The 27,104-nt window shown below is 41.6% G+C and overlaps 1 protein-coding gene across 1 annotated transcript in view; it reads left to right on the top strand.

Annotated features, from left to right (window-relative positions):
- Positions 1–25,202, top strand: part of CCDC13 (coiled-coil domain containing 13) — a 30,417-nt gene extending 5,215 nt beyond the window's left edge. The window contains exons 3-15 of the mRNA XM_059818878.1: positions 2,450–2,592; positions 5,778–5,867; positions 6,143–6,259; positions 7,473–7,577; positions 9,338–9,502; positions 10,998–11,174; positions 12,820–13,026; positions 14,184–14,320; positions 16,652–16,741; positions 17,571–17,687; positions 20,128–20,282; positions 24,234–24,348; positions 24,883–25,202. Of these exons, the coding sequence (XP_059674861.1) occupies positions 2,450–2,592; positions 5,778–5,867; positions 6,143–6,259; positions 7,473–7,577; positions 9,338–9,502; positions 10,998–11,174; positions 12,820–13,026; positions 14,184–14,320; positions 16,652–16,741; positions 17,571–17,687; positions 20,128–20,282; positions 24,234–24,348; positions 24,883–25,042 (1,778 nt within the window). The 3' untranslated portion in view covers positions 25,043–25,202. The remainder of the gene's footprint in view (positions 1–2,449; positions 2,593–5,777; positions 5,868–6,142; positions 6,260–7,472; positions 7,578–9,337; positions 9,503–10,997; positions 11,175–12,819; positions 13,027–14,183; positions 14,321–16,651; positions 16,742–17,570; positions 17,688–20,127; positions 20,283–24,233; positions 24,349–24,882) is intronic.
- Positions 25,203–27,104: the final 1,902 nt, after the last annotated feature.

The following is a 27,104-nucleotide window of genomic DNA, read 5'->3' on the forward strand; positions in this document are numbered from 1 at the left end:
GCAGTGAAATATTCATGTGACATCTCTTTATCTGCTTTATGCTAAAAAGGAGTATTTTAGTCATATTGTGATTGCCTCCGTTTCCACTCCTGTAATAAGCTTCTGCTAGGAAGAACCAGAATTTAGCTCTCAGCTGAGACTTATTCTCTATTGAGCTTGCAGTAATTTAAGGTAGCACTGAAACCATTTGGCTCTGAACTTTGAAAATACTTAGACACTTGTGTATAGATTTGGTCAACACTTAGAGTTGCTACCTAAACTTGAAAGGGTCTAAGCTGACACTGTTTGGCATTTGCAGTTTCCTAAACGTCGATGTCTCTCCCATGTAAGGAGTCTCATTGCTTTATTTGCAATGGGAAATGGAAGTTCCTTGCAATGGTTTGACACAACAGCACTTCCACGTGGAATGGCACGTATGCTTAAAGATCTGTGCCTTACTCTCTCCTTCAGTTTCATGAGCTGCAAAATATGAATACTACTACTCCCTGTCTTAGAGAGCTATTGAAAGGACCAAATGACTTCTGGTAGTCAGACAGGTCAGACCTGAGGTGCAAAATACTGTTATTGATAATTGTATGTCCCTTAATATAAGTATAATGCTCTTTGGGGGTACACAGTGATCTCTGTTCCTCACAGATCTTCTGCAACCTTGCTCTTATTGGCACAAAAATGATGACTCATAGAAATAATATTTTAGAAAACTTTCTGTTAGTGTCAAAAAGCAGTGTTGCAGCTTTCTCTGCTACGTAGTGTTAAATTCCTTATTCAGGCTCCTTTTGTTTGAATGCCTGAATAGGGCACAGGCAGGATGCTGGCTGAATGCAAAGTCCAACTTCTAAAGTGGCTTGGGTGTCCTTTGAGAATCGAACTGTGCATGCTGCACCTCCTCCACTGGGTGCCACTGTTGTTCAGGACAGCAGTGATGACCAGGCTAGTAGAGAAGGGGGAAACCAGCAATAAGCAGAACTAAATAACACTTGAATTACACCTTCATTCTTAAAAACTGTCTGTAGCTTGTATGTAGGAGAAATAAGGTATTACTGGGTCAGGACCAGGAGGCAAATGTGTTGTTGCAGCTCCTTTGACTGACTCACGTGTCAGCCTGTGGCAGTTTGCTCCATGCCTCTTCCCTATCGACATTGTGGCAAGAGACTTACCCACACTGCATGCGAATTAAAAGCTTTGATTAAATGTGTGCAATGCATTTGAAGACCATCACACAGAAGCACCAGCCTGGCTTTTGGCTAGTTTAGTACTTACTGTGATGCTTAGCAGCTGTTATTTATTATGAAAACTGAGGAAAAAATAGCTTCTAGACAAAAGGGGAAACATGTATCAGATAAAGGAGTAAGAAGAGTGGAAACGCTTTTAAAAATAATGAATTTATTATTTTCTTTACATTGTTTTTAAATAGTGACATGGAGTCATATTCTGTTCTCACCTATATTCTGCATAGCCCCTTTAATGTCTCTAGGGGTTTTATGGGACTCAGAATTCACTTAAGAGTCATCTGTCATCCTTGCACCTCACCCTGGTTCTTGAATATAATCTTCACAGATGTCAGTAGAAAAGTCATTACTTCAGAGCACTGAAGGAGGATGAAAGATTTAAAAAGAATGACAACAGCCAAGTTCAATCTTCATATATCCCACCAAGGATTTGTTATTGCAGGCTTGTATTCATTGCTGAGCTAGAGGTTTCTGTGGACATTGTATGCAATCATATTGATTTTTGTACTCGTGCGAGAACTTTTCTTCACCTATGTGATGTTAACGAAAGCCAAGTGACACACAAGCCAGTCTGGGGGATTACTTTATTCGTGACACTAATCAAACCCTCTCTGATGAGGAGGTGAATGAAGTATCTGTTTAAAAGAGCAGTTAAAAGAGTAATACAGTAAGGCTCCATGAGTAATCAGAAGGGACATATAAATAGGCACAATGAAATTTCCTGGATGGTATTCAGGACCCAACTGTAATAGTGTGCCTGACCTTTTAGTACAGATGTCTAGAAAAGTTCGCACCTCTGGTTCAGCAACTCCTCCAGTAGTAAACAACCAGTGCAAAACAGAGTGTTGTCTTTTTCTGTAATATGCCGCAAAAACCTGTTCATAACAGTCCTTCACAGCGGTGAGCAGGAAACACCTCTACCCGTTCCACGTAGTAATGTTGTTACGACCACTGTTGTGGCCTTCTGATGTGGCTGTTGCTGAAGTGTGAAATGTGGCTTTGCTAGCCACAATGTGATGCTGACTCAAAGGACCAAGCAATCCAGCTGCAATCACTGATGCCTCTTTTCCCTCACTTGTTCATTTAAGTGCCTGGCACAGCTCTGAGAGAAATGGATTAGACAATAAAAGTACACTGTGCACTGAACAGAGAACAAAACCATCATCTATTCTGAATCTTGCCTGTAAGATACATCCTTTGCTTTTGTGTATCCTTTTCAGGGCCGTCTGGTTTAGCTGGAGATCTTGCAGCTACTAAAATAGTTGAATTGGCCAAAAAGAATCGTGAGATAACTGCCGAGACTGAGAGTGAAAAAGCCAAAGTGAAGCAACTGAATAACAAAGTCAGAGAGCTGGAGAAAGAAGTGAGGCATTTTTCCTGTTCTCTTTTTGCATGCTAAAACATAGAAATCCAGCTTGTGGGGTAGAGGAACTGTAGAAACTGGGTTTAATTTATGTTCCCATTTTGAATTTGCTCTTGCATCCATGCTTGCTTTGAGTTCTTGTAATTTCTGTCCATGATAGGAGAGAGGGATGTGTGCCCTCAGCTGTTTTCACCTTTGCAGAAAGGAGGAGATAGGAAAGGATATCAGTAAGTTATAATGAGGGAACGATTTATGAAATACCAGTTAGGAATGTTCACTTGTATTTGAGGCACAGAGGCTTTTCTAGCAGTATGGCAATGATATTTTTTGGATTTTTTTTTTTTTGTGTGAGGAGTAGCAAATTTCATACCATTATGTCTTGCATTCCCACCTTGTTAATACCAGTCATGAATTAGTACTCTGTTCTAAGATTTATTCATCCACATAATGAAAGCTGTTTTCTGGCATAAGTACTTCCAGAACTGAGACAGTTACAAACTATATTACTTAAGACAGCAAATATTCATTCAGGCAAATTTATTTTTTTGGTTTAGTACGACTTTTTTATATGTGCTAACCTTTCACAGGAATAATTTTACTCAGGTGACTGCTGAAATGAAAATTAGGTGCTTTCATGTCAATGTTTACTTTGTTAATTGGCTACTACTGCACTCCCTTACATAATACTGCTAAAATTCTGAATAATTTCTAATGTTTTTTTCTGCACTTTGCTTCCTTAGATTACATCATTTAAATGGATCAATAATGTTTATCATGCTGACAAATGCATTTTGTCTCCATCTTTCACAATCACTTATTATCATTAATCATGCATCTGTCTCAATTGTACCCCAGTTATCTGAAAGACTAAGTAATGGTAGATGAAATGTTTGAAGACTCCTGCGTAAATCCAAAGCGTTCTGGTAAGAGGGGTCTTGTCAAACAGCTAAGAAATGTCAGGTGTAGCTGGGGACCTACAACATCACACCACTAGGGGAGCAAGCCATGAATAATTTCAGGAAAAATCAACTTGGTTATAATCCCCTACTGCAGAAGTGTAATGACCATTATTCAAACAGAAACTTAAAATGTTGTCAGATATTGACCGAAAAGAAAGGACCACAGACATTTCAGGAAAGGAAATCAAACTGAAAGCAAACAGAAATTTTCAAGAAACAATAATTTCTGGTCAAAGCAGAGATGGACACTTTAGATATGAACTAATCTGGCCTTAGACACCAGCACCACCAAAATCAAAACCAAACACAGCAACCTGTCTCATCTGAGGTAAAGATGAACCACAACGTGAACCCTATTGAAACCATGCTCTGGTCAATGGTCTGTATTTTCTCATGGCCTCATTTGGGATGGCTCTTCTCTAAACTAATGGTCACTGGCTGAGTTTGTGGATTGTACTTCTTCAGTAGAACTATATGAAGACGTAAAAGATGGGTAAAATTAAAGCAATGTTTGACAGTGGGAGGTATCTATGAAAAATGTTGAGTGATGAAAGAGAAGAGCTGTCACAGATAGCAACCTGCAGTGATTCACATCTCTTTAGTAACTCTTAAGCTAAGCTGGATCACTGTCTAGACACACTCATCTTTTTCCATTGATTGTAGAAGGAACCAAGACAACTGAAGTGCAATTCAGTTGCCCACGCATAAGCATAAAAGTACAATCTGAGATGCCACTTGACCTCTCAGGCTGCTGGATACCCTCGGCTGCCTCAAATGGGACTAGACAGCTGTGGGTGGGCAACAAAACCGAGTCTGCAGGCAGTGCATCCACTTGATGTAACGTAGGTGTCTATTGTAGAGGGAGCTGAAGACTAGACTTTGCTGATTGTATTGACGAGACTCCATTCTTTATAGAGACACCCACACTGAAAACAAGGAACTTGTTAATTTGTGAGTTGTCTCATCCCTTATGCCTACTTCTAGATGTCTTAAACTCTGCAAAATGAATTGTGGTGATGGTACCTTACCGATGCATCACAGTATGTACTTTCACCAGTCAAAAACACTGTTATTTTACATAATTGTTAGCTCTTTGCTTGTATGAAAACTGAAAAATATGTAAATCATAAGTGTTTTAACGTGACTGTGTTCCCACAAACAAAATGGAAGCTGTGGCCATTGAGCAATCACTTAGCAAAGGGCGGTATGTATAAACAAAGACTGCAAACAGATGTTTGCAGAAAATTTCCTTAGATTTTGACCTAGCAGCTGCCAACACTAGCTGAAATTTCTCATTCTCAGTCCATTGACTAAAAGACTTTATGAACTGGATAGAAGGGGTGGCCTAACCATTGATTTACTTGCAAAGAAGGGGTGACATTAGAGCTGTCTCCGAGTTACACTCTGTGTTTCCCCAGATACCACTTTAATGAAGAAGCTATTCCTTAGAGCCTTCTTTTTTTCAGGCAAATTATCAAGATTTTCCACCCACCTCAACGAATGAAGTCTCAGCCCTTTAAAGCAACACTTCCCGGCCTGTCCAGTTCATTGCAAATTCACTGCACTCCCGTCCAGTAAGAAGTCTTTGCAACCTCAGCATAGGACATGATTCAGAGCAGGAGGGGCTATATGTCTGCCTTCCTTTGCTGTGGCAAGCAATAGGAGACATATTCTTCACGAGTTCAGAAATGCTACCTTAGAGCTACCAGCTAAAGAGAAAGAGCCTTAACACCATTACTAAATCTCAGTTATAGGGCATTAGGTAGTCATTTCTCCTTTTAAATTCCTCTGGTGAGTAGAATTATGTGCTTTTTATGAAATATCCTGTGATTTTTTTGAAAAGCGGGTAAACTGGCATCCAGAATCTAGAGACAACATCCTGATCTGTACTGTACTGGGTTTGCATTTATGTATATAAACACTTATTTTATGAACCTATGGTGATAAAATCCCCCAGAAGTCTCCATACTTTGTAACTGATCCCATCTCAGGAAGTCAGAGACATTTTCACTGAAGTTATTACACAGTAAAATAACACGTGCTTCTTTGAGAAGCATTTCAGGAAAGATTTTTTTCCTACTGATTGTGTTTAAAAAATGAGGGAAAATGAAGTAATTTTTTTTCTAGAGTAAATAAACATCCATGTTGTACTTTTTTGCTAATTAATATTCCATGGAGGTATGCTCTTCACTATATTCGTTCTATAATAACTGCATTTTTTTCCAGCTACAGACAGCCGTAGAAAAAATACATTCTCTTGGTGGTGGTGATGCAGGAATCAAGCAATCAACTCTGAAGATGATAGAAGGAAACTTGGTATGGATTGTAATTGAAGAGAGGAAATAGGAAGCCGATACTTATTTCTCTCCTATTGTGCAGTCTTTTCCTTATGACAAGGATGTAGCCCTGTCACTAGTTTTGTGATCAAATTGCTCTGTTTGTACCTTCTCTATGACCCCCAAAATGAGGGAAGGCATTTGCATGGGTCTGGGCAAAAAAGATTCTGTGATCCTGATGGATCTGTGGATCTTTATCACTTTAGTTTTTCCTTGAGGATTCTGTTCTTACCGAGCATATTCTTCTCTTCAAAGGCTGAAAGTCCAGAGGTGAAAGCATTGCAAGAAAAATTAACCACAGCCAACTTTAAAGTGATGGAGTATCGTAACCAACTCCAATCTGCAAAACAGGAACTGAAGATGACCCAAAAGGTACTGTGGCAGGACGCAGTCTGTAGCTGGGAATCTGTGCAAGAGGTATATTCTTGTGAAATCAGAAGGAGGCTTTTTTCTTTTGAGCTTTGATTAGCATCTGTGAAGTATTCCAGTGAACTGTAAGGAGGTAAGAAAAGACACAGGTGTAGGAGTTGCAGTGGAAAGATACGCACAGCGACGCACAGATTTCATGCTCTGCCACCACAGCTGGATGACTGTGTCCGTTATTTCTATTGCTATGATGGGTACAGATTCTTTAAGGTTTGAAAGTCCCAGTTCAGCAAAATAGGTTTGTGATTGACTTGAAGCGTATGTTCAGGCCCATTCCTCCTTTCCAAAACATTTAATTATGTATTTACTTTTAATGTAGGCTTCAGTCCCATGGAAGTCAATGGGATTAAAGACCACGCTTGAACTAAAGCACATGTTTAAACAGTTTTTTGGAATGACATCCAGAATAACATTTTCCTCTTTGTTTCATGATGGATTTTAATGCATTACTGTGTGCTCTGTTTCCGTTGGTAAGAGACCTGCAATGCAGATCAGAGTAGAGAATATGGTCCTAAAAATAGAACTCTGCTGACCTTTTTATAAATAATTTAAATGCTCTTCATACTAATTTTAGCTCTTGTTAATGTGGCTGTGTCGGAATTGTGCAAGAGAGATTGGCTCAATTCCTGATTGCAAGGGTGTGTATTAAGACAATATCTCTACTCTGTTCCTGTTTAGTTCTGGTTAAGTATTCATTATATCAAAAATAATTACGTATATTGAAAACCATTAGTAATGCTTAGTAAACCTTGGTGATGAATTTCAAGTCCTATTTTGTAAAAAAAGTAGCACAGTTTGACACGCAGCTATACAGCTAGATGGTACAATTTGACACTCTCTGTAGGCAGGCAGGAAATCACGGGTACACATGCTTAAAAAAGCAAAGAAGAATACTCAAACTTATCAAAATACTGAATTACCCACTCAACAAGCAAAACTATTCATGTTAACCAAACCCCTTCTAACCACCAACAATCTGTATTGCAATAATGATCTGAAAGAGCTTACATCACATGGGATACTGGATATCAGATACAGGCCACTGTGCATAGATACAGTGTTTTGTGTTTACTGCTAGAGAGAGCAGCTTTTCCTCCCCTCTCCCCAACACATGTATTTCAGCCTAACCTTATTGTTGATGTTAATCCCTTTTTCATAGCTTTTAGCAAATGAAGTCGGTGAAGATGTGAATATTCAAAGTCTCTTGACCAATTCTGGCAGCTGGCGTGGACGAGCCCAGCAAATTCTTGTTCTCCAAAGTAAGGTGAGTTAAGACCCTGCATGGTGCCGTATAAGCTGGGTGCTGGGATGCTCTTTCTAAGTATAGATATTCCCCCAGTTTAAGGTAAAGGTACTGTTAGTTCTTCATCAAGTAATTCTTAACAACTATACTTGGTTATAAGGTGTGTCCCAGTACAGTGTTTACTGCAACTACATGGCCAGTCTTTTCTATGTTGAAGAAAGCAACTGTTAGAATAAAACACTTTATGGTAACTTTTGTAACAATTTTTAGGGGTGTGTGTGTGTGTGTGCGCACGCACGCGTGTGTGTGGTGGCGAGGTGTTAAATTTTAAATATGTGTCGGTGTGCGCAGGGTCTTTCAAAGTTTCTGCAAACTAGATTAATTAGTCTATTGCAAACATGCAAGTTTCAGTATTTAAGCTGGGAATCTTTCGCATCTGTGTCGAAGGAGAGAGTTCAGTGACCTCGGAGAGCTATGGCAGCCTAGTTAAAATCTCAGGATGTTTTGAAGGTGCCTCTCTCCTCTGAGTACAGAAGGAGCCCTGTCAGTGTCTGTGCTCTGACTTAGACACCTTTGTTCAGCGCCTAAAGTCAGATGGGAAGAATTGAGGCCAGATAAGATTTTCAAGTTGTTCCCCCAGGAACTTCAGTAATATCTTTAACTCTTAAATCTTCTGAAGGGCACAGTCTAGCTGAAATGTCAGCTTGAGACAGGGAAGCAGTTTTGTCTGCATCTTAAATTGCCTGAGAGAAGTTTTATTTGATACATATTTTTCCTATTTTTCTGCTGTTTAATTATATGCCAGCAAACTGTGATTATTTTTGTACTCTGACTGACTGAAATTGTTAACCTCTACTTTCCCTTAAGCAAATTACATTTTCCTTCCGTTAGACCCCCTGGCTGGGATTCATCTGAAGACTGTATATATTGTACTCTGCTGCAATGTAGAAATTCCTTTTCTGAGCCAGTGTCCTCAGGCCCCTTCTGTAGTCAGTGGGGATCTTGTAAGTACAGTCACTGGATCAAAAGTTATGTAAGTGCATCTTATCTTAGGACACCTCCAGAACAGGACAGAGGAACTGTGCTGTAGCAGTGCCCATTTCCTTCTACTGACTATAAAAGAAGTCTGTAGTGAATAGCTGAGATGCAGGGGCTGAGTTTACTTGACCACACGTAGGTGTCTAATGCCAGCCGAGATGCCGTAGGGCATCCCTCTGACCTCTGGTCATCCCTCCAGAGGAGTATGGATGTCTTGTAGATCCTCCGTTATATGTGTCTCCAGTATCCCAGGGCACCTCAAGCAGCACTAGGTACCTATGTTCCAGCTAGTGAACTGTGCGAGGTGTTTACTTTGTGGACATCCTGGATGGTGAGTCTGCCAAAGTCTGAGATGCTTAAATGTATATAGGTGAGTGGGTGTCCACCCTTCTAGAGGAGATCTAAAGTATTTTTCTGTTGCCCACACGTGTGTTCAGTGGCATTCAAGATGCTTTGGAGCGTCTCCCTGGCCTCCACATGTGGCTCCAGTAAGGTACAGATCTCCCATGTGCCCTGAGTCTCCTGTAGGTCTGGTGTCATATCTCCTCCCTCACAGATGCCCTAGATATCTACATGTTTGTTAGCAGCTAACAAATTTAAATTTTAAAGAGCAGACACTGCTCTGTGTTAGTTAACCATGATAATGTCAAGGAGTAATATGATGCTATGCTCTGAGCTCCATTTGATCTTTGATGCTGGACCACTGTAAAGACGCTGGATGAGTTGTCATTGTTGTCCCCTAGGTTCGAGAGCTGGAGAATCAGTTGGGTCAAAACAAGACCAGAACATCACTGAGTGAGGTTGATGAGGAATTACTGTCACTTGCTGATCTGAGGAAGTTGTCAGCCCAAGAGAAGAACTTGTTGAAGATTCGCAGCTTGGAAAAAGAAAAGAAAGAAACCTTGGAGGTAAAAACCTGTGAACTGACAGAGTCCTGTTTGGGTATATAGTGTGTAATAACTTGCCTTACCTTCAGGGTGTATGTTATGCCGTACCCAGAGACCATTTCAGAAACCCACCTAATCCACTGGAGGAAGTTCTGCCACAGTTCACAGTCTGAGCAAACAGCTTCCACACTACTTTTCTGTATTGCACTCTTGCGTGGCCAGGCATACCTCTGCAGTACAAGATTTGGTCTTTCCCTGTGCTGCATGATTCATGTGTCAGATGCATCCACTTGGCCTGAAATATGGCTACCTGGCAGCTGTGCCTGATATGTGATGTTAGAAAGAGGGAGAGAGGCCCTGGGTTGCAATTGCAGCTGGTACTGGCTTTATACTGAAGGCATATGTGGAAAGAAGCCCTGCTACAGCTGCACCCAAGCTCTGTAGCATCCCCCTCACCCTTTGGCCAGATGTGCATTCTTCATGCACTGTTAAATACAAGCATCCCCTTCACACCTCATATATCTGTATGGCTATGGGCTTCTATATTTGAACAGAATAGAGTTGAGAATTACACCAGACATTCTCTAAGAGGCATTCTGAAAATGGGTCTTATCCTCCATCTATCACCTGTAGTTGCTACAAAAATAAACAGGCATCCAGTGTTTAGGGGTTGAGAGAGGCTATAGCTAGTGGCACATATAGTAAACCCCAGGGTGGAAAGGAATTGTAGGCCTGTGTCTGCAAGAAACGTGGGTAGTGGGGGTCAGCTACACATATTCAGGTTAGCATAGCACAGCTCCCTGTGTTCCTTCCCTGTATTCGCTTCTGTAGAGGCCACCTGGCACCATCCCAGAGCTTGATTAGGTGCTGCCTTTCGCACCACAATTTAACCGTGCAACAGAATGAGCAATGGGTTGATACACACCTTTCACTCTTGGCTGTGAGAATGAAAGAGATTTATAGCTACAGGCACACAGCATAGAGAAGGCTTTCCTCAATAACTGTAATCTGCGTGACTCCATTTCTGCCTTTGTATTTCAGGCTCCATTCACAATAACTTCCCCTGTACTTGTCCATTACTACTTAACTGCTAGCATGCTCCCTGGCCAGTTTCATCTGGGTAAAGGCATGGCACAGGAGGCAGCATATGCCAAGGACAGCTTCTAGTAGACAGTGTGGCATCACCACCCTGTATCTGGAAGGAAGAGAGTTTCCCCATGGAGAATGATAAGGCAAATAAAAAAGCAGGAGCATATAGAATTAGGTTTCAATCATTTGCTTTCTGGCATCTACTGAATCAACCTAGTCCACTTGTATTCCTGAGCAGAGAGACCATTTTTGATGCTGGCAAGCAGGCAGCGAGTAGTAGCATTTATAATTAGGGATGGTATGGTATGCCAGTTCCATTTTTTAGATTCTACCAAGTGATGTGTGATTCCTTTGGCTGACCAAAGCATCTGGGGCTTGGTGATAGGCTATAACTGTCATATCCTATGATGTGTTTGCATCACTGCAGAAACTCACTGGGGAACATGATGCTCTCCAAAAAAGTCATAAGGAAGTGAAAAAAAAACTTGATGCATCAAAAGCCAGGAACAGAATACTGTGCAGCGAAGTGAAAACCCTGAAGGGACAGATCGTAACCTTGCTGGAGAAAGGAAAACACGACGATGAGCTCATAGACGCCTTACTGGTACAGTCTGACTCTTACTGTTGGTCCCAGCCCCTGCAGATCAGCTTTCTTTCTATAACTGATGAAACATGATGTCATTTAATGACATGATGACACAGACAGCCTTAGAGTATACAAGGGCCTGATGAATCAAGCTGTGACAGCCAGAAGTTTCAGTCGGTTAAAGCCCCTCATTTTGGATCAGATCATGTAAAGGCTGCAAGGCAGCACCAGGCGTGACACAGTTGCAGTCAAGTGGCTCTAAGCTGCAAGTATTGGAAGAAACGTTTTGCAGAAGAATTGAAATAGGATTGTCTAGTAGGTAGAGGAAGGGCTTAATTCCTGACCCATGAAGCTGGACTGTATTCTCTGTTCTGCTTTCAGGTCCGTTGGTAGATGTTTTTCTGAGAATGCCTGCAATCTTGCACTTTAATTTGTTGTGTTACACAGCCGAAAACACACAAGCTGAACCATGAGTACTAAACCATGTGGACGTTTACTTGCAGTAGCTGGAGCTGAGAGGACTTGGCCCCTTCAAAACCAAGAGTATGAGCAGAGACTCAAGTTGCAGTTATGCTGAAATAAATGCGGGACCCTTTTGTCCTGCCATGGTTCTAAATAGTCTTTCCCAATTACAATAATGCAAAAAAAAATACTAGAAAATTTGCCACTTCTTAGTAGGGTTTTTCTTGATCCAGCTCCTCACAAGTTTCAAATCATTTACATTTCCTTGCCTCTGTACGTAGGTTTTAGCTAAGACATGCTTACGACTAAGCTGGCATTCACCTTTCTGCACACCAGGCAGCCGTGGGGAACACGGGTACTGACCAGCAGATTAGGCAGATTACAGAGAAGCCAAAGAACAGTTGTCACTTTTGCTAAGTCTGAGCATTCTCACCAAAATCATTACAGAAATATGCGAGTTTACTTGGGAAGGAATGGTTAACTTGTTTTATCCCTTCCATCAAAGAAGCACCTTACCTGCAGTTTGTTGGCCTGACAGAACAAACTGCCCAACAAGTATTATATTTGTCAGTGTGAGGAAAAACTCCAAAACCCACAGATAAAACAGCTTAGCCTTATACCTGTTATCTCATACTACCCTCATCTTTTAACGTCACTATCACACAATCTGATCGTGTTCTAATTTCACAAAAAGCACACTGAAAGCTTTACTTTTATCCAATTTTCGAAAAAGTCACCTTCTTTGTCAAAGGCCAGCCTTTCTTGCTCTCTTTTCTGCTACACTGAGTAGCAAAGCTGCCAGGAAACTGAATCTCTCAGTTGCTCAGGTCTTTTCTACTTGCACCATCCAGTCACTAAAGTCTTGATATGACCAGCTGGGGACAATGGGGACAGACTGTCCTTACCCAGCCGCATGTGTCTTGGCATTGTAAGTAGATGTGCTGTGCAGTCTTTTTCAAGGGATAGATGCTGAGAACAAGAGGAGGTGATCTCACGCTTAAAACATAACGGACCAAATTCTTGGAGGAGCGCTAGTGACATCAGTGCGCTTACATCAGGGAATGAGTTTGGCAGGGCAGTGGCTTGCCCTAGCATGCCTAAATGGGTATCTGTCTTGGAGAGTGTAAAACAGCCAGCGGGTCTTAATAATCGTTGTGTACAAAAGTGAGTATCATCTCACTTATTGTTTCTATTTTATCAGAGCCAGCAGAAGCAAATGCAGGAGATCTTAAAGCACCTGAGCCAGCAGGACGAGAAGGACAAGGACTCCCAGCAGATGCTAGGGCAGCACTTGAACAGTGAGGTTCAGAAACAAAACTGCCTTATAGAGCAGCTCAGACAGATGGTGGCTGAACGAGAAGCAAAGGTTAAAGAGCTGGAAGAGGAGATTGGGAAACTCACACTTCAGGTAGACAGAAGAAATTAACTCAAGGAGCACACTTTGTAATCATTTCAGATCTGCTCTTCCACTTCCTTCTCCCTTGTTGTCTGAGATGGTTGCTAGCTCAAGACACCAATACCTGCCCTACTGACAGTGTCTCCTGATGTAATGATAAAGCAGGAATTCTCTCTTGTAACTCTTAAGTTGCTTTCCTGTTTATATGTAACTTTTCTTCAAGCTGTTTAAGCAGCAGAAAGCATAGAAATATCAATCAAAGCCACATGTGGCTCCATGTCAAGACTGTCACATGACTGACAGTAAGTGTTGGGCTGCAGTGGGGACTTCCCAGTATTCAGCATCCTTGGCTGCTGAAGGAAACAAGCAAACAAACATAGGTGAGTCCAACATCAGCAGGCTGCCATGGTACCCAGCTCCATCCCCTCATGGAGAGATGGGGACCCTAGTAAGTTATTCTCATCTCCCACTGTAAATCACTGCAAAAAAATTCCTCTCTCTCAGATCTCCAAGCTACTGATATGAGTCTGGTGGGTCTCAGGCATATGGAAATTTCATTGTACAGATGAAAGAATTGGGAATGTTGGCCCCTTATGGACTAGTATGTTAAAAATGTTTTCAACTTTTATGGTCTGGTGTTGCAAACTAACATAAGCAAAGTGGTGCTATTGCCAGAGCACAGGTATAGGAATTGAGAGGCAGTCCACTAACCTGCCAAAGGCTTCTTGTGTGGTCTGGTATCTTACAGTCAGGTTTTGTTGTTTAGACATCGGATTCCCATTCATATAAAACCCTCATAGGGTTATAGTGAGATTGTGAATCTGTCAGATACCTCAGTAATGGGGGCTAGAGCATTGAACCCAAGATAAAACTTGGGTTAGGGACACAAACCAACTGTGCTGGCACTGGTAGTGGTGGTGCTGCGCTGTGGGTTCTCTCACAACACTGTGTGCACCCTATGATTTCATATGAAATTGCACTTTTTACTGACTTTTGCTTTGTTTCCATCCTGCAATGGATAGAAAATAAAGACATTTCTGAGGAAGTCCTGTAAATCAGAAGTTCTGGCATGCTTGTAGCAATAGTCGTAACCTGCTGATTAGGCATTGATGCAGCTATTTTCCTTTGAACTGTGTAACTGGTTTTATAACCTACTCCAACATTAACAGAAGAAATCTGCTCATCAAGGGGACGATTCAGAGGCTGCTGATACACCACCTTCTGAGCACTCAGAAGATCCAGGTTTTACTCTGCTTAAGCCTCTGGCATCAGGCAGCAATGAGGTTGGAAGGATTGGATCTGCTCGGTAAGAAGACCCTAATGTCAACATTTAAAATTGTTGTGAGTTATTCAGAAGCATGGTTTTCCCTGACAATTGTATCAAACCACAAGTGCTATGTGCCAACAGCTGTGGCAGCCTGTTTACAGTATATGGGAATCTCTAATCACATTATTTCTTGGACTTCCGTCCTGCAACAGAGAAAGATACACAAACTTGCAGACATTACTACATTTGGCATGATGGTAGTGCAGCTAATTCTCTTTCTCCAGCTCAGATAATGTTTATGTGGTTAGCTTAAGTGCCCGTGATTCTTCTCTCTTATGAGAAATGGGGCTTCTAATGAGCAGACTTCTGAAAGCAGGGTGGCGAATTAATACAAAATGCCATTTTAGGTAAGCACTAAATCACTGGTGCATTATTTAAATCAATAAATACACTTTGAGTAGGATTTACTTGCAGAAATGTTGAAAACACACCACATCATTTGTTCTTAACAAACACCCTTTTTAAAGCCTCACTGAGGACCGTGTAAATTACACTGAATCTTAATACAGCAGTAAACCTGATTTTTGTTTAGACTGATGTGTCTCTGGGTCACTCTGGCTGTGTAAAGGGACCATAATACCAGAGCAAGTGCAAAGGGACTATAATACTAGAGCAAGTTCTATTCTTTCCTGTTAAAATGCTGGTTTTGTTGCTAAAGAGTTCATGGTCTAATTAACAATGAGGATTTGAGGCTGGTCTTCCGAGGAAGGAGGAAATTTTTCATCAAGTTAAAGTTGCAGCTGAGTTATTCTATGGAATTTTAAGTCACCTGCCACATTACTTTACGCACTGAATCTGGCCTTAAAATTGTCAGATGTAGCCCTGAGTCTAAGCAGAGCATTACTACAAAATTTAAGAAAAGTTCTCGGTGTTTTTGAGTTACAGTTAAAACGTCCTTAATTTGAAAGTTTCTGCATCTCCATTGTTATACCCTTCTGACTGACTTTATTCTCCCACCTCTAACTCTGCAGAAGTTGTGCTCTCATGGAGCAAAACTGTATTTTATCCACTTTTTTTATTTCTTATATCTGCTGATGGTAAGCGGGAAGGCAAGCAGGAAAATGAGGTTGGGTAATGGCTTTGTAGAAGCCACTAAGTGCAATGCATAAATTATTACTTGTATACGTCGCTAACGTAGCTCTGTCATGAAAATAGCTGACATGTCAGGTGGGCAATGAATGAGTCTGAAAACTGCAAGAGCTGTTAATAACTTGGTCAGCAGGGCTCACTCATTCTATTAACTTTAATATGCTGATGAACTCTCTATTCCGTTTTACTTTAGTGAATCGTCTTTTCCTATCAGGAAAGATGAAATGAAAAATGCTATAAATAGGAACTAAAGCCCCTTGGAGATGTTGAAGTAAAAATCTGCGTTGTTAGACTGGGCCACTTCTGTCATTATCAACCTTAACTTGATTTTTAGGATTAACCACTCCTAGCCTAGAAGGCAGCTCTGCCTGTTCCACAATATGAAGCCTTTATCCTCTGTTAGCTGCAGCCTAAAGACAAGGAAACATGGGCTAAGTCTACAGGGACTTGCCTTTAGGCAGCTGAGCTCAAGTTCGGAAAACAAACACACACTAGAATTTTATGTCCCAAGCACATGTATCATTACGCATAAAACTCATCCAGACTGGAAGTGATACCTTAGTGTTATCAGTTGGCTCCTCCTCTTTCAACAGTAAGCCTGACAGATCTGCCTGAGGGTGTCCACAAAGTAGAAGGGTTCAGAAAACTATACAAAGTATATTTTTAAAGGGCATTTGGAAATAAAAATTATGCACCTTGTTGCAGAACATGGGTTCTGTTGGTTCATGCAACATGCAAACACCATCAAACACACAGAGTAACCTGTGCTCATGCCTTACTGTAGTGGGCGAAGGTGTAAGATGAGAGTTCTCCGTGCAAGGGTCTGCGGCAGTGGCTGCTTGTGTGGCTGCGTGCTCAGCTTGAGCCAAGCAGGGTCAAGAGCTATTACTGCTCTCAAGTTGCTGTGTGGCTACTCTGTGACACGGAGCTCCACAATGCTGGTCTGGAGTGCCAGCAAAGTATCACCAGAAGCACAGAGATCAAACACTGAGCTATAGTGTTTGTACACTGGAGACAGAAGGTGTTTTTGCAATGTGTTTTGGAGTCCGGGAATGAGCTGAGCTATTGTGTATGCAGGGTTTGTGTGATACCCACTTAGGAGGCTCTGGGAGTCTTTTCCCTACAAGGCAGCAATAAACACAGACATTGGAAAATGACCGGAGTTCTTGGAGGACTGCCCTCTGTAGAGCTCCGTGCTTAACAAAGCTTTCTTCCTTTCAGCACAGTGTCCAAGATGGGCCATACGCTTGTAGAGTCGGCAGCTACTAAGCCTTCCCTTCTCAGTAATAACGTCACACCTGGAAGGTATGTATATAAACTTCACCATAAACAAGGGAGGTTTCCTGACACACTCCGCAAGCTGCTGGCAAGCCTTATCCTTGTCTGCCTTGTTTCTGTAACAAACAGCTGCTTTCACCATCCTTTCTACCTGATACTGCCAAAGAGCTCTGACACAGGCTCTAGCGTCTTCTTGCTATCTTAATTTTTTAACTGATTGCTAGTTTTACGCCCCCTAAATCCCATTTTTTCCCTTTTCATCCCCAACGACCAAGATTTCTCCTGCTTTTTGCTCTAAAGAAGATATTCCTGAATACTCCTACACGGAGAGGTCGGAGAAATAACGAAGTACATAATAATGGGATACATGGGAAAACTGCTCCTTCCTTTCATCACATATTAGGCACGAGAACGGTTGTTGTACTAATGCTGCCTGAAGCCTTTCAGTGGGAGAAAATCAATAGCACGCCATTTAATAGCTTAGCGTAGCACTTTGGAGAATCCACATATAGGCTTCTTTTACTTTGGCGGTAGCAATGGGAGGAGAGTCAGTGATAGTGAATTGATCAGACGTGGAAGTTTGTTTTCAGGAGTGATGGGAGGGGAGAGCATCCTTGTGAAGGAGAAGACCTTTCTAATTAAACTCATGGTGGCTTTATTTCCAAATATTTCCATTCCATTTATTGCAGTATAGAGATTGATGCTGGGGGGGAGGTAGTGAGCCTGGCTCTGCATTCTGGCTTAGTCTTCAGACAAGTGTATTTTGATATGTTTTTCAAATCCTGTCTTTGTTTCATTTCTTTCATTTGTGAAATGGGAAACAGACTCTCTACGCTTCTGCTGCTTTTAGGCTTGCTGGCACTGACAGCCTGGATTTGAAAGTGCTGCAGACACAGATTGCAGAGCACAAGGCTCTCTGCCAGGCTGCTGAAGTGGAAAGAGACAGGCTCCTGGAACTGGTCACTGTGCTGCAGGAAAGGTAGCGGCTGATTCTGCCAGTATCCTTTGTGGGATGCTGTGATTAAGGAGCGCTTGAGACGTGTGAGAGTCTATAGCATACAGTACAGTACGCCATACGCTGCCAGTGTGATCCTTTCCTTAAATAGGGGCTTTTAGTTTTTTTCTGCTCAATTTCCCTGCCTAGTTGATGATTTTTTTTTATTATTCTTTTAGAACAAAGGGCAGAAAAAAATGGAGTCATCTTCAAGCTTGCTGCACCTAGATAAAACTAGGATTCATGTATTTATGTATGTGTGGTGTTATTTAGACAGCAATATTATTCATCAGTAGTAAGTACTGTAATTATAGTTATAATCTGACTTCTGTTCCAAAAGCTTTTCACATTCTTCTAAGTTTCACTGTATCTTCTTCTAAATGAATTTCTTCTGGTTTCACTGAAGCACAGTGGTGGTTTTTTTTTCTATTATTCAATTTATGATGATGTTAAAAGTCACCTATGTTTTAAGAGGGCAGGGAAAGCAAAGTCTTTTCTCTTTGGACACCTTTCAGCTACTGCTTTTTTTCCCAGTTAGAGAATGTTTATTATTTGATTCCCAAATCTGTATTCCAGCTTGTAGGAATATATACATTACTCTGTGTGGTTTTTGATTACAACAGGTGCTATTTGCTTGCTTGCTTGCTTTATTTCACAATAGTTATCATTTCTCACTTGTCTAACTTTTTGTCCCATACAATTAATCACAGTCAGAAAAATACATTTTTTTATAACTGTGGAGAAGGTGCTTTTAAGGGCTAAATCCTGAAAATACACGCTGGGAGAATCTTATTCATGTGTGTAAGCCCAGTGACTTTAATGGAGCTATGCAATTAGATAAAGATGGAGGTGTGAGTCATAGCTGAAATGGGGCCATCACGAATATGGGATAATGAAGAACAGAGAGTCAATGAAATGCACAGTTGCTTGTAAAATGTACAATAGACTGATGACTCAGCAGCTCCACAGTTATCACACATTTATCAAGAGCTCCTGCAGGTAAAGTAAATTTTGTGAGATTGTGTGCAATAACTCTTAGAAGACCTCAGGATAATATAGCATCCAGTCATATTTCAACATGAATATATGTAAAAAAATTAGGCATTCCTCCTCTTCCCTTCCACTGTTGGAGTGTGGGTCAGCTCAAGTAACACATATAATGCTTAAGTCAAGAGAAGAGCACTAGGAATGGTTACATGAGTGGCATTTTTCTACAGCACCTGCCAGAATTTAGGACTGTGTTTCACAATCACTTACTGCGGAGCAGAATATACAGTCAGAAGACACTCCCTCGTAGATGGTTTGTAGGATTGGGCCCTGCTGGGGCAAGGGGAAGAGCTAGAGGAACACTTTAAGTTATTCATATTGGCAGAATATTTAATAAAAACCAACTAGTGTTGTCATTTTTCCTCTGCTGTTTGTCTAATGTGGATGCTAGGGGAACACCTGGTCAAATGAAAGTTTAGTGAATTCAGAACCACTGAGAGAAATACAATTTCTCATAGCATGTCACCAGCCTGGTAATTCACTGCCACAGGAGGTCAGAGTCTTGCCTGTAGCTAGATTTTTAAGACAGTGATATAATTTTGTTGTAGTTGTAATATTTTTTTAGTTACGCCAGCTAGGAAAAAAATAAGACTAAACAAGTCTCTTGATTCAGTGAGTAATCAGCTATCACCTGTGGGGTCAAGGAGGAAATTCTTTTACCCTGCACTATACAATACAGTGAGTCAATTCAGGTTTCTCTCTAGCTTTAAACTCCTTTAAACCGTTTGGTATCAGGCGCTGCCCCACACGAGATGCACCGCTGACTGCCTCTGTGGGCGCACATCAAATTTTTGTAGTTAATTTTCTAAGACATTGTGCGGGATGAACGGAGAGGCACTTTGCTCTTCCGTTCTGTACTGCAGAGTGAACCATCACTTTCTTTTCCACTCACTGTCTAGTGGCCAAGTTTATTAAAAGCAACATCAAGTTTCTTTTCTTACTTGCAGGTAACTGACGCAAATCAGCTAAATGCTAGACAGTGTTTTTATAAATTATTTTCCTTCCAAATTTTCCTGGTATGTTTAAAAAAAATGCATTTTATTATTCTTGTAATAAAAGATCTCTCCTTAGCAATCGGCAGCTTGACTGCCCATCTGAGAAGTAAATTCACACAAGTAGCCAGCGTTAAGGGATCTAGGTAACTTCCATTAATGAACCCATTATTTCCAACTGTACTCATGAGCTAATTCTCTTTTGCAAATTTGGAGGATGTCACCTGGGACAATTGCACTGGGATTTCTGCCTTTGGATGCATGGAAAATTCTCTTTTTCCCTCTGTTGGGAGCTATGCAGCATGAAGCAGGATTCAGTACCAAGACTGACTGAACCTTAATAGTCATGACATAAATAAGCTGAACTACCTTTTTTTGCCTATCAGGGTGGAGGAAGGCAGCGATAAAATCTTGGAAGCTGAGAAAAGGCTTCAGGAAGAGCGGCAGCGACGTGTCATTTTGGAACAGCAGCTTGAAAAACTGCAAATGGATCTAGGGAGGAAAACACGTGCACAGAAACCTCCCCTGAGGAGCAAAACAGGTGAGGTGGAGGACTTCTCTACAACTATATCCCCTGTCCCACCTCTGTGGTTAATAGACAGCAATAGCATTTGGACTCTTATCTATCAAACCTACAGAAGTGCTTGACCTTGCACATGGTGATTTGGACCTACTCAGACCAGTGGACCAATACAGAAGGTGAAATCCTGGCCCCACTTAATTCCAGAGGATTTTGCCACAGATTTAAGTGGGACCAGGACTTTTGCAGTATGTTGTTTTCACGGGATGACAGTCTACAGAAAAAACTTGACACTGCTCTGTGTTGCCACCATGCCCACTGCTGTGTTCCCTTTGCACTTCTGCCTGAGAGATTCATCTGAAGGTTAAGAGCAGAATTAAAGGACGCATCCCAATTTAAGGCCTGTCAGTGTATATGAAAAACTATTGCTGGTGATGAAGTAATTAGATCTGGTGTAATTTATTATCCCACGGACATGATAATCTCCTGCTATAAATATGAAAGCCTCAGTAGCGTAGTAAAGGAGAAGAATTCATGGTGGATGTTAAATTTTTATTTCCCTGATCAGAACCTTTTATTGCCTAAGGACTCTGATTCTGTGAAGTGTCTAAACCAATAAAATGGCACATATTCTTAAGGAAACTTTTCCAGTGGTTTCTCTTTTTATATGTATTTTCATAAAGTAAAAAGACTTTAAATGCCAGCATATGAACAGTAGAAATAGGAATTTTAATTTGGCAAATACTAGGATGCCTTCAGGCTGAGTTACAGTGATTAGAGGGGTCACAAGCCTCGTCAGAGACCTTGTACAAGCTCTTGGCCTGCCCCACGCTGAAACACATGAGCTTGGGCCATAGGGGACTGCCCAGCAGCTCAGCAGATTCATGGCATGGTTTTCCATCATGACTCCATCCAGCACTGCAGTGTGTACTCATGCTACCTCATCACCCTAGAGCTGACCTGTACTGAGCGCTGTGACCTGTATAAGCTGTCACCTCCTTTTCCACCTGCACTGGTGTCTCGTTTCTCCTTAGGCGTGGGTCAAACTGAGGTAAGAAACGCTACTGCATTTCTTTGCATCTCCCATTGCAGTGCTCTTGGTCATATGCATGTTTGACAGTAAGTTCTCTCTGGAGCAGGACCATGATGCAAGAAATCGGATGTTGCTGTTCATTATGATCTCAATTCATACAGGAGAGCCAGGATCTCCAGTGTAACATCTACATGGTGTTCGGGACCTCAAGAGAAGCACTGCCATTCACCCATCCAGCATACAGAGAGAATTAGGTATATGGGAACAGGATTCAGAGGAGCCTTTGTCCTGAATAGGGACTGAATGATTACTTCAGACCTATTCCACTCTGTAAAACATGGATCCGTTTCTTAGAGCAGAACTGTTGTGTCCTTAGAAAGGGCTCCAGCCAACACTGACTCATTCTCATGTGTTTTTCTGCAAGCACTGATTTTTAGAGCTGTCTTACCTATTTTAACCGAGAGCCTGACAGCAGAAAAAGTAGTGCAGAAGAACTTAGATCCTAATAGAAACCTAATGCTTAGAAACAAAGTGCTGCAGCCTTTGGCCTTTAGGATATAGGACATTCATTTTGATGAGAGAGCAGTGCTGGGCCTCACAGAAGTGGTATCGTGGGATGCCCTTTGTGATTCCCAGGAGGGTTTGGAGGGGAGAGGCCTCAGAGCCCTCATATGGTTCTGCAGGTGTCCAGAGGAAGAGATCAGGGTGTGTAGGGACAGGTAATAGCCAGGTGAGAGTTGTGGGAACACAGCTCCCAGTGGTACACTTTTTACTGGCTCCATGCCTTAAATAGTATGGGAGCATTTTGGTGCTGTCTTCTAGAGGAGAATTTAACTGAATTTTTGAGTGCTTAGACTTTTCTACAACCTGGTAGTGTAGAGTGTTGTTCTGTTATCATGCATGTGCTCCACTTAGATTTCCCTTGCAACCTCAAAGAGATACAGTGAAAAACTCTCCAGGTCCTGAGCCATTTTGGTCAAGTTTTTGTACTGTAGTAACAGTTTGGTAACTCACCTTTGGGAGACTGGCATTTCGTAGCTGCAGGAAGCAGGCTGTTCTTACCAGTGTGACAGGTTCCTTCTTACTAAATATTTAGTTCATTAGTCTTGTCTGCTTAAGGACTAAAAGAAAATGTAGAAAAGGATTGGCAGTAAGGCTAATATGAAGAAATCCTCTCGAAGTCCGTAAGATGAGTAGGTAACAATCTATTTCACCACCCTTCTTTGAAGAGAGCTCGGCCCCTTGTGACGTGCCAAAACTCTCTGGAGTTTGTACAAGAAACGAGTCTACAAGTCTGTAATATACCTCTTCAGCAGAGCATGTAGGTTATCTAAATGCTTTAATGCCAGATAGTTGAGGAAATAAGAAGGAATGAAAAGCTTGAATACAAAATAGAGACTAGAGAACCCGCTAATTAACATAATATTTTCTTTTCTTTCTGAAAGTGCAAAATTGGAGAGAGCTGATCTAATTGCTAATCTAATGTTTCTAGTCTCTTCAATTCAAGGGAAGTAGATAATGATGCTGAGGAGCTAGAAACAACCCAGTTGTGTTTTAAAATTATTCATACTTTTCATTTTTTTCTGCCTTACCCAAATTTCTAATTAGCAAAGAATATATATACAACATAGCCTTTTCTTCTCATTTGTTTTTGTCAGAGTCCAATACTCTCTGACCAGTTTCTTTTAGATACTCCACATGAGGAGGATTTAGTGTTTTAATACCAAATTTACATATTTGAAGATATTTGATGTTAGGTGGGATTTTAATTTGGAAAAGTGGTACAGCAATACAGTGAAATCACAACACAAGCACAATATAGCAATTGCAATATACAGTTGAATCACAACACAACTGTGATTCCCACTACCAGCTTAGATGTTCAGTGTCGCGATGCTGGGTGTCCTCAGTTGCCAGAAAGGAGTACATGGGTTGTAGCCAGGTCAAACCCATTTTCTTCAAAGTTCATTTTGCTGGTTGTTTGATTTTTATACTCTATGTTGGGCTGAACCACATGTACGCTTCCCTCGTGTTGGTCTGGCTGGCTCAAGGTAAGTAGGACTTTCTATAGATTATTTTCGAGAAGGCCATTTACATTTACTCAACTGATTCAGCCGTTTATCTACAGTAAAGTCTACCCTCCAGTCCCTTGGTGTTGGGATAAGTTCAGCATCCTCTATGATAGCTGTGGTCACTTCCTACGTTCCTTTCTGAGCTTCTTGAGCGCATCAGCCTTGCCTGTCTTCTCTGAGCCTTCTTCCATTGTAGGGGTTCACTGGTCAGTCACAGTTTTTTGCTGTTCCAATCCCAGTAGTATATTTGAATTATGTTTTCTCTATAACCCTGAAAAACTTTTTGTGTCCCTTTGAAATGACAGGAGCAATGCTGCATGTTTTGGGTGGACCTTTATTTAGGAAAGAATTCCTGATTTAGAATCTCAGTTTGAAGTACATGTTTAAATGCTTTATTGCATTTAACCTATGTTGTGTTTGTGCTGAGGATCAAAGTGCTTTACAAAAGCTGTTTTGGCGTGTGCCACACAAACATTATCACAGGTATTCAGGAAGCAACAGTTGCCATAATATTAAGTGAAACACAATGACAAGATAAATATCAAAATAATCCTTTTCAACTGTTTCTATCACCTATTGTTTTGGCCACTTAAATATTTTGGATGATTTTTTTTTTTCCTCTAAATAGGTAGGCGTGCATATTACTGCATTTAGCCCAGAAATGCAAACTGATCATGTTTTAATTTTCCTGAAAGGACATTAAAATAAAAGCCTGTCCTATATAGTTACAGTATCTTCATGGATATACGTAGAACTTAACAGATTCCTTAGTATTTATTTACTGTTTTTTGAGATTTACTCAGTGTGCCACCAAGTGAAAATGGGTGCTTCTTTTATTAAAACTCCATTTTATCATTAAATCTACAGGCCAGTCTGCGAGTCACTCGAGACTCACCTTGAATGTGAGTGATAGGAAAGAGCTCTCTGCAGCCCAGCTCTCCAAGTTACCTCTAGAATCGCAGATAGAGGAGCTGAGCACAAGGTATGGTTTCCCTTCCTCCGTGCTATGTTACTCGCAATAGCTAACATTCATTGTTGTCCTTTTAGCAGTGATGTTACCTGCACCCACTCCTCAGAAAAGAAGACCTAGCAAACTCTGTAGAAATCACAGATCCTCTGGTTTGAGCTTGTCTATGTCATTCTCACACAAATTTCCTAGTAATTGTACAGATACCCAGAAATGTTAAGCTAATGCAAATGTTAAGCGACACAAAAGACGTGCGAGGAAGACACCTTTTTTTTCTTTTTCTTTCCATATACATTGATTACAAGCTTATTAGTGAAAATAAAAATATAATCTTGCACAAAACAGATCTGAAAAGTATCTTGGTCATCTAATACTCCTTTCTATCTCAAAGAGAGAAGGAACAAGTGTTAAGTCTGTTCTTTCTCACGCCTGTCATAAAATTACCAGAGAGCGTGTTTCAGTGTTTTCTTCCCCAGAGCTGAAGCACTGTTCTAATTTGCTTCGAAGCTCCACAGCTCACATGGAAGTTTCCCTTTTGTTTCCTTGTAGGCTTGTGATCCAGCTGGATGAGAACAAAGCTCTGAAGGCCGCTTTGGAGACTACTGTGAGAAAGAAAGAGGAAGACTTTAAACTGTATCAAGACACAATGGGCCAAGTGAAGGATATCTTTTTCCAGACCATTCGGCAGCAGAAACAAGAGAAGAGTTAAGCAAGATATTTGGACTGCAAAGCAGGGAGAGAGCCCAGGCATCGTGCCCATTAATTGAAATGCAGCGGCAGTGTAGTTTTGCAGCCTCAGATCATGTCATTTCTTTAGCATTTGCAGAAAAGGATGAGAAATGGAGATGAAATACAAAAAGAGTGAAGGTTTTGCGCATCAGCAAATTTCTGTCTAAGAGTTAGCAAGCAGCTGGCTCAGACTGCACATGCCATAGGTTGGTGCAGTTTAGGAAGCTGCAATTCTGCGTTGTGATTTCAGGCAAAACCTCCCTAGTTTCAAAAGAATTTTCCTCCAGAGGGCTCGATATTCAATATGCTGCTGCCTTATCAGCTCATGAAGGAATTTGCTATACAAAAGTTATGCCAGCCGCCTTCCAAAGTCACGCCAGGAACAGACAGAGTTCTGTTTTTATCAGCACACTGATACCTGTCTGTCTCAGGCTTTCTCTAGCACTTAAGTGCTGAGGGAGTGGCTTAGCCTGGCCTGTGAATATCTGCAAGTGAACTTTGGCGGGGGCTCCCCTCACCATTCCAACCTGATTCTTTGCTTGTACATATTGGCAGCAGAGTTTTCTGAAACTCAGTGGAGTTTCCACTGAAAAGGTAGACTGTGCAGATTACCCCTGCAATCAGTCAGACCTACTTTCAATTCAGCTCATTCCATACCAAACTTGCCATCCGGGTTATGAATTCCCTATTTCTGGGTCTCTGCATTCATCCATCAGGCAGGTCTTGTTCTCGCTAGGAAGAAATGCTGACAAAACGCAGGCAGGTCCTCACTGCAGTAGTGGAGGGACTTTTGGAGATGCTGAAACCCCTTGCATCTCTGTCCTTTCCTCTTGCAGCGTAGTGAGAACACCAAGCGCAAGCTAATAAGGCATTAGCATGCAGCCTGCCAGCAGCGAGCTAGCCTTGGGGATTACAAGCAAATGGAGAGCTAGTCATTTTTGTATAGTGCTGCTTTGTTTCTCGGTTGAAAGTCTTGAAAGCCTTTCTTTTTCTGCTTTGCTTTGTCAGCCTGTTTCTGCATGTATGAAGTTGGTCAGACTTTAACCCCAGCCACCAGCAGCACAAAGTGGATTTGTGGACAGGCAAACTGCTGCTCTCTTCCCCGGAACAGGGATCGCGTCCTGACTCCACTTGTACTGAGATAAGGCAGAGTGGAAAAGAGAGCAGAGCGGGAGTTACTCCAGATGCAGTGAGGGTGGTGTGGTCCCTGTCTTTTTCCTGCTTAGGTTCAGAGATGGCTCTCTTCAAACAGTTCATGGAGTTCCTGATGGAGGAGGTCACGGAGCTGAGGATAAGCTCAGCACCTGAGAGTTAACCCTGTACTTTAGAGCCCTGCTCCACTCCCCCAGCGCTGGCCTACAGCTCAGCAAAGCTGTCAGGTGTCTCTTGTAAAAAGCGGGACCATAACGGTTCATTGCCATATTCCTCCTGCTCACCCTGCCAGTAGTGTCAGAGGAAAAGGTATCTTGCAACCTGCAATCCTCTCCTCCCAACAACTCGAGGGATCATAAATCCTGGATTGAGAGACAAACACAGTCTCATCCAAGTGAGCTGCGGTTTGTTTCTGTTCGACTCCGTCCTGATGATTATGTAGCATGGGGTAGAGCGAGCAGACCAAAGATAAGAAATCAGCCCACCTCCGACAGATATTTTAAGGACCTGCAGTAAAGAGCGGATCCCTTTGAAAAGCTGCCTGAGCTGTGGCAGAGGTGTGGAGAATTTCCTATGCCGTGGCTGCTAAATTCAGGCTGGTACCTTGCAGCTGGAGATTCTGATTTCGCTTACACAGAAGTGTGAATCAATAATATTTTCACATAAGTACAGGAGAGTCGATCTGCCATCTGTTCTAATACACGGTCAGTGTTTGTCTCCTGTCCTGTGACGAAGCAGTGAAGATCATACCATTTTCCAGCAAAGTTCTTCCTGGGGTGGCTATGAATCAACCCATGAAATGCAGATAAGAAACTGGGAGTGCTATATGTTACAGAACACATATGGCTCGCTAGCACATGGTGAAACCTCTTCTCAAGTGCTGCAACACT

Source organism: Gavia stellata, chromosome 6, assembly GCF_030936135.1.
Source record: "Gavia stellata isolate bGavSte3 chromosome 6, bGavSte3.hap2, whole genome shotgun sequence".
Taxonomy (NCBI): domain Eukaryota; kingdom Metazoa; phylum Chordata; class Aves; order Gaviiformes; family Gaviidae; genus Gavia; species Gavia stellata.